This window comes from Caenorhabditis briggsae (genome assembly GCF_000004555.2).
Source record: "Caenorhabditis briggsae complete genome, chrI, whole genome shotgun sequence".
Classification (NCBI taxonomy): domain Eukaryota; kingdom Metazoa; phylum Nematoda; class Chromadorea; order Rhabditida; family Rhabditidae; genus Caenorhabditis; species Caenorhabditis briggsae.
The window spans coordinates 7,068,246-7,075,327 of record NC_013489.2 but is presented as its reverse complement, the minus strand read 5'-3'; the positions used below and the strand labels follow the sequence as shown (position 1 = coordinate 7,075,327).

The window sequence follows — 7,082 nt, the reverse complement described above, 5'->3', positions numbered from 1 at the left end:
AATCTCGAAATCGCGAATCCTTCCATAATCTCAGAATTTCAGAATTTCGAATTTTGTGAATCGATTCAACGAAAACATACCTCGATGTAGAATGGGACCTTTGATGGACCATGAATCTCGGGCGGCTCGTTTTTAGCATTTTTCAGGGTTCCGCTATCTTTTTTTTGCTTCACTAGAAATAAACTGAAGGTAGCTCGCAACAGCAAGTGACTAGTTTAATTCGAATCAACCCAGGCTCCGCCCACTTTTTTTCCATTTTCTCCATTTTTCCAAAGAGGGAGAGAGCTTAGTACTCTAATGGATTGGATTCTGGGGAAGAAAAAAGAAGAAGAAGAAGACGTTATCAGATTTTGAAGAGAGATTCGAGATTCTTCTAGAGACGAAAAAGATGAATCCGTTGGAAAAAAGAAGGCTTTGCGTCTTTCTTTTTTAAAAGCGGAAACTCGTGAGAAGAGGGAAAAAAAATGAAAAAAATTCTTCTCTTGTTTTTTCTTTTTTTTGCATTGTTGCTTCTATGGGTAAAAGATGGGATATTGCATTGTTGCTTCTATGGGTAAAAGATAGGAATCGAAAATGGGGTTTCCGTTTTCTTGGGATTTTTGTAAAAAAGAGTCACGTCATCTGGATAAAGATGTTCTAGGAAGATCCGAAACAGAAATAGGAACAATTTTGGAACCTGAAGAATGGAAGTAGCAGAGGAATTTGAGTTCACAGGAATTATTCAAGAATTTCTGAAATCCAAAAGTTCTAATTTTCAGAATTAAAAAATTTAGAATATCAGGCAGGCTTATTGATTCAAAAATGTTCCTAACTCGGATTAATCTGAAAATTTCAAAAACTCATAAGTCTTGAAATTCTTAAAAATGGACAATGAAAATTCAATAGTTTTGAAGAATTACAAATATCACATTTTGACTTTTTCAGTAGAAAATAGTCAACTTTAAAATGCGCGAAAAGTGTTCCAGAATTTTTCTCATCAGAGTGGACTTTTACAAAAAAGTTGCTAATTTCAAAATGAAGCTTTTTTTGTTCAGTATACTCTGAAATTTTCAGAGAAGGTTTAATTCTGAACATCTTTTTAAAATCTCAAAATTGGCTATTTTTCACTGAAAAATTCATAATATGCTGCATGTACTGTAGTTTTCCGCTAAGTTCCAATAATCTTATCATTTTCTCAATAAACAATTCATTTATAAAGATTGTCAGTGTAATATCTTGCAGATTAGTTATGAAGGAAAATTTGGAAAGTTTTCAAAGAAAAACTTTAAAAATTGTTTTTTTTTGTTGAAAAAATAGCCTAGACAACTCTGAAACGACAATCCATGTATATAATGACTGAATAATGACTTGTACGAAAAAATTTTTGGAAACTGAAATCCCCGATTCTTCATTTCCTTAAGACAGATTGACTATATAGACAAATCGGGAGAGGAGGAGGAAATGAGAAACGTACTAAAAATAATAGGGAATTTTCAAATCCAATTTTCTGAATTTTCTGCAAATCCCACCAACAATTCAATTTCTCTAGAATTCTCATCCATTTTAGATTCGCTTCTTGATTTTGCAGATTTTTTGAAAAATAGAGACGCTATAATAATTGGGAGTCGCTCTAGTCAAATTTAGTTTAAAAAATCATTTTAATAGTTGGAATGTATTTAGAAAATGCCCGAAATGTTACTTCCTACTGTTTGAGCTCAATTATCTCAATTACTGTAAGAGGAGATCAAAAACTAGTCAATTGATAAAATGTTATTGATAATATGATAAACATTTTATTTGTTGGAAAAATGTTGATATCGCTTACAGGAACCGAGATAATTGAGCTCAAAATGTGCAAGTTGGAGGTGGAGAGAGAGGGAGAGAGAGAGAGAGAGAGAGAGAGAGAGAGAGAGACGCAGAGAAACTGGTCTAGGTCATCATATCATCATAATTTTTTTCCTCTTCTGATCTATATAAAGTTCAGAGAATTTATCTAAATTTTCTCGGATTTCCTAGAAATCGGAAGGAAGTCGTGATGTCAAAACTTCCGAGTTGACTTTTTTCACATTTTTTTAAAGAAAACACTCTTCAAAAAATATTTTCTCCCATCTGCAGGCGCCAGAATTGTTCTACACATGGATTCTAAATAATTCAGAATCTCATTAATTGGGCGGCTTCCATAGTGACACCACGTCACAAAACAAACATCGTGCGTGGGACAGAAGTATTCAGAAGACGTTAAGGAGAGGAAGAAGAAAATAGAGAAGAAGGAGCATTCGAATCTGCTCCAGAAGTTGCGGCGTCTAATATCTCCCAAGAGACATTTTTGCGAAAATCGAAAAAATAGAAGGAAGGAATAAGGAAAGAAGGCGTGAAATGGAAACGACAAGGCAAAAAAGGGGTGAGGGAAACAAAATGTTTGTTTTTTTTGTGCTTTTTACACCCCATTCAGTTGAAAAAGAGAGCAAAAACGAGAGCTTTTTTCCTTTTTCCTTTTTACATGAGCACAAATCTTTTGCATTCGAAATTTGAGAGGCGGGGGGGGGGGTCTCTTACATTCTTCCTCCCCTTATTGTGTCTCCGAAAAAGGGCAACTTTTTTTTCTTTGTGCTCCTAGAGCTTACATATTGGTCCTTATGGAGAGAGAGAGAGAGAGATAGAGAAAGAGAGAGAGAGAGAGAGAGAGAGAGAGAGAGAGAGAGAGAAAGAGAAATAAGTGAAAGGTTGGGTACAAGCTTTGGTTGGGTGGGTTGACATTGGATATTTTGTTTGTGTGGGGAAAGAATAGGTTGGAATGGCCAAAAACCAGAAATTGGTCAAGATAGCTAGTTTTGAATTCAAAACTTTTTAAGATTCAGGGATTTGGGAAACTACAGAAATTCTAAAATTCTGAGAATCTAAAACTTTCAGCGTCTCCGGAATTATGAAATACTTTGTTTATTTTTTTTTCCCTGAAATTTTCGAAGGGTTCCCGAATTTTCAAAACTTGGAGTTTTCAGATTCTTGACTTTTTTACTGTTAAAATTCTGAGATTATGGTTTTCTAGTATCTTATGTTCTAAGGTTTCTAGATTATGGGATTCAGAGATTCAGAGATTTGGAGATTCAGAGGTTTTGAGATCCTGAGATTCTGAGATTCTGAGATCCTGAGATCCTGAGACTCTAAGATTCTGAAATTCTAGGATTACAGGTATTTTCTCAAAACTCAGAAATCAGGATTTCCAAAATTATAAACTAAATTTTCAGGATCTTCATATTTGATTTTTTAAGATTATCAAGAATTGCCCTCAATTTTCAGAAAAGTCCATTTCAAAAAATGTTTTTTGGAGGAATAAATTAGCAGTAGTTTTCCATCAAACGATTTAATTTCTACATCAAAGTCTTATTTCTGTTCTTTGGAAAATTCTAGAAAAAATACGAATTTTGGAAAATTTTAGAGCCTTTTTTTAATCTGGAGAATTTTCGAAATAGAATAAAACCACAAAATTCATTGCGAATTTTGTCAGAAATTAAAAATAAATTCTGAAACTCAATCTCTAGAATATAAATATTACGATAGTTGCCGAAAAATGAAAGAAATACCATGGGATTTCCGAAAAATTGTATTCCGGGATAAGCGGAAATTAAATAGAAATGCTCTTGAATCATATTTTCCGATTACAAAAGTTTCCATAAAAATGTCTACCTGATCTTTCAAAAAAAGTTTTCTCTTGGAAGATGAATCTAATTTAATACAACAATTCGATAAAATATAGTATGGATGGGACGGAAAAAGAAGATACAAATATGGAAAACATAAAATTTGGGATTTTTAGAAAAATAAATATATTTGGGGAATTTTTCTAAATTTCTGAGTTTCTGATTTGAAATTTTCAGCTTTTCAAGTGTTTGTCTTTTTGGTCTCTGATTCAATTTTTGTTTGCATTTTGAACCTTTTAAAATTTCTTTAAAAAGCCAAAAGTTCTGTTTGCACCCATCTCTCTTCCTTCTTTTTTCCAGATATCAATTTTCACTTTTAAAAGTTTTTTTTGTCTTTTAAATTCAAAAAATTGGGCGGCAACTTCCTGTTAGCCGACTTGTATTTCACATATTCCACCGCCGCCCGTTTTTGATCTACGATTTGTATAAAATTAAAGAAAATGTGGCCTAGTTTTTTCTAGGCGAGCTGGCTAAAAAATATTTGCAGATTTGCAAAAGCACAAAAAATCACATATGATTCACAATTTTCCCAAAGGTGGGCACCTCATGGGAAAAATGAAAATTCCAGACTACACTGAATTTTTTTTCGATTTTAGCGATTTTCGGGTAGTCCAACAATATCCGAGAAATTTGAAAAATGAGAAAAAATGTGTTTTAAAAAGTAGCTGAGATTTAACGTTACAGAAAATTCCGAAATTGAGAAAATTCTAAGGATTTTTAAAAAGTTTTAGACTATGCCAGTCATGAAAATTTGTATAAAAAATTAGAAATCAAAAATCTGCGTATCTTGAAACCGGCGTTTTCTGAAAATTCTAGATTCCAAATACCCTGAAATCTGTAATAGAATCCTTTCACGAAAATTGTTAACTGATAAAGTATTTGTGATATTATGATCAACAAATTATCAGTTTAAAGTTTTTTGATATCTTTTACAGGAACGGAGGTAAATTGGCTCAAAGTTGAAAATTAAGGGACCCTTTTACAGGTTTTACGGAATTTAAATTTTTAATTTTTGGAGAATTTGAAATTTTCAAAATCTTACTTGTTTTGTGGAGATGGAGAGGATAAGAATGAGAGCATATTGGAGACAAGTTGACGGGCAGCAGACGGCATTTTTGATAGTGAGGGCATTGAACAGCGCCTGAAAATATTCAAAATCTAGGTAAAAAAAAGAAAAAATCCGGATTCCCGCCAAGCCTGTTGCCTAATACTCTTCAAAATGTGATTTTTTTCCAATTCGCTTAAAAAATCTCGATTTTTCATCTTTTGCACTTTTTACTCTTCCCATGGAAAAAAGACAAAGAGAAGGAAAAACTTGGGTCAAAGAATAAAAAATGAATGTTTGTGAGCAGGAAAAAGCAGATGTTGGGTACTTTTTAAACAAGGGAAAATGAAGAAGACCGCGTGGGAATATTTCATACATCTAGACATACATATATAGGCGTATATTTCTCTGTATCATGTGGAAGAGGTTGGTGGCCTAGAAATCCATTAGAATGTTCTCGTTTTGGAGATTGGTGGCCAAAGGGATCGAACTTATGGGACTTCGCATCAAAGCTCACTATTTTACCAGTTGCGCCACAAGCGCGGCACCTAGTGGCGCTAACCGCGCAGGCAAAGATAGCTTAGGTGGGAAGAGGATAGACTTTTGGGCAAAATGACTCAAAAAGTTCGATTCCTTTTGGGATATATAGGTTTTTGATAGTGTAAAAATTGATGTGTTGGGTTTAAAACACAAAAATCGACGATAAAGGCACGTTTTGAGGTTTGGAAAACGCTAAATTGTGGTTTCTTCGAGTTAAAGCTGCTACTGGTTTGATAGGAAAAACAGCTTGGGAACTTCCAGGTGAAAAATCAAGTCAGAAAATAAATTGTATCAAGAATATATCAATATTTTTTCTGCACACCCAAGTGATCTAAAAATGACGCCACACCTATTTATAGGGAGGTATTCAGCAAAAAGAGAAATTGGAAGTGGTAGTATTTCAAAAACGAGTCAAGTGGGGAGAGGGTTTTTGTTTTCAAATGGGAATGTGAAATGGAAATAGAAAAATGGATACGGAAGCAATTAAAGTTACCGGGAAAATGAGTCAAGAGACTGGAAGACTGGGAGGTCTTGATAGTTTTTTGCAAAAAACTGACATTTTTAAACAGTTTTGAATATTAAATTAGCAAATCACAACAAAAAATATAGCTAATAATCCTGGCATCCAGACTGGAAAAATGCTCTCTTCATAAACACTTTTTGTTCTTTTTCCAGAAGAAAAAATCCTTTGGAACTGATATTTGATATTTTTGTTTTTTCTTTTCTCTCCAGATACACGGAACCACATAATTTTCAGAATCACTAATATATATATTACAATTATAATATATATATTACAATATATATATTACAATTCTGTTATTTTTATTCTGATAACTAGGTTTGGGAGAACTGACTCTATCCATTTTCTTTTCTTATAAAGTTATAAATATTATTATTTTTTTTTGTTCCTTCGAGAAAAAAAGAAGAAAAATACTAAAGAAAAGCTTGGAAAGCACCATAAAAAATAATTAATATCCAGAATAGGGGGATCTATGGTTTTAAGAGTATTAACTCATTTTCAGCTGTTCTACAAGAGGTCTGAAAAGATTTTTGGTGGGATTTCAAAATTTTAAAATTTCAAAAATTAAAAAACACAAATTTCAAAATTTCGACTGAAACATTTTTTTCAGAAATTCGAAACATTCCGATTCGTGGACTTTCTGGTCCTTTTGGTTTTTTCAAAATTTGAATTTTAGTATTCTAAAAACTTATTCTTCTGAAAATTTTGGCTTTTCAGATTATTGGAATATCGTATTTTTTTAATTTTAGTTTCTTCGAAATCCGAAATTCCGTATTTTTGCAAGAAAATTATGAAATTATAAGATTTTGGAATTCTGGATTGAAAATTTTGAAAATTCGGAATATCTCGAATTTGTGAAATTTCGGAACTTTTATAATTTCAGGATGTTTAATTGTGAAAGGATTTTTGTTGTTTTTAGAGGTGAATTCAAAAATTTTCGGGTATACATATGAAATTAAAATTCGGATTATTTTTTTATTGGAAATTTCTGATTTTTAAATATCTGCAGTTTTTGATTTTGCGAATCTTAATGTTTTATGAGTGATTCAATTTTTATCCGTTCAGAAATAGAATGATTCGGTTTTTGAACTCAAGTTCGATTTTTTAAATACTTTCCAGTCAAAAATCGCACAAATGAGACTTCGGATTTTTTTGGAACTTTTGATTTTCGGAATTTGAAAGTCTCGGACTTATTGAATTTTGGGTAAATTTAAATCAGAAATCAAAATTATGGAAGTTTGAAATCAAAGTTTAAACTTTTAAAATTCACAGATTCCAAGACTAAATTCAAGACCAA

The 7,082-nt window shown here is 32.2% G+C and overlaps 1 protein-coding gene across 1 annotated transcript in view; it reads right to left on the bottom strand.

The window, feature by feature from the left end:
• Positions 1–4,808, bottom strand: part of Cbr-glb-18 — a gene marked incomplete at both ends in the record, with an annotated part of 8,753 nt that extends 3,945 nt beyond the window's left edge. Inside the window, one exon of the mRNA XM_045237027.1 lies at positions 4,720–4,808. Coding sequence (XP_045094700.1) covers positions 4,720–4,808 — 89 coding nt within the window. The remainder of the gene's footprint in view (positions 1–4,719) is intronic.
• Positions 4,809–7,082: the final 2,274 nt, after the last annotated feature.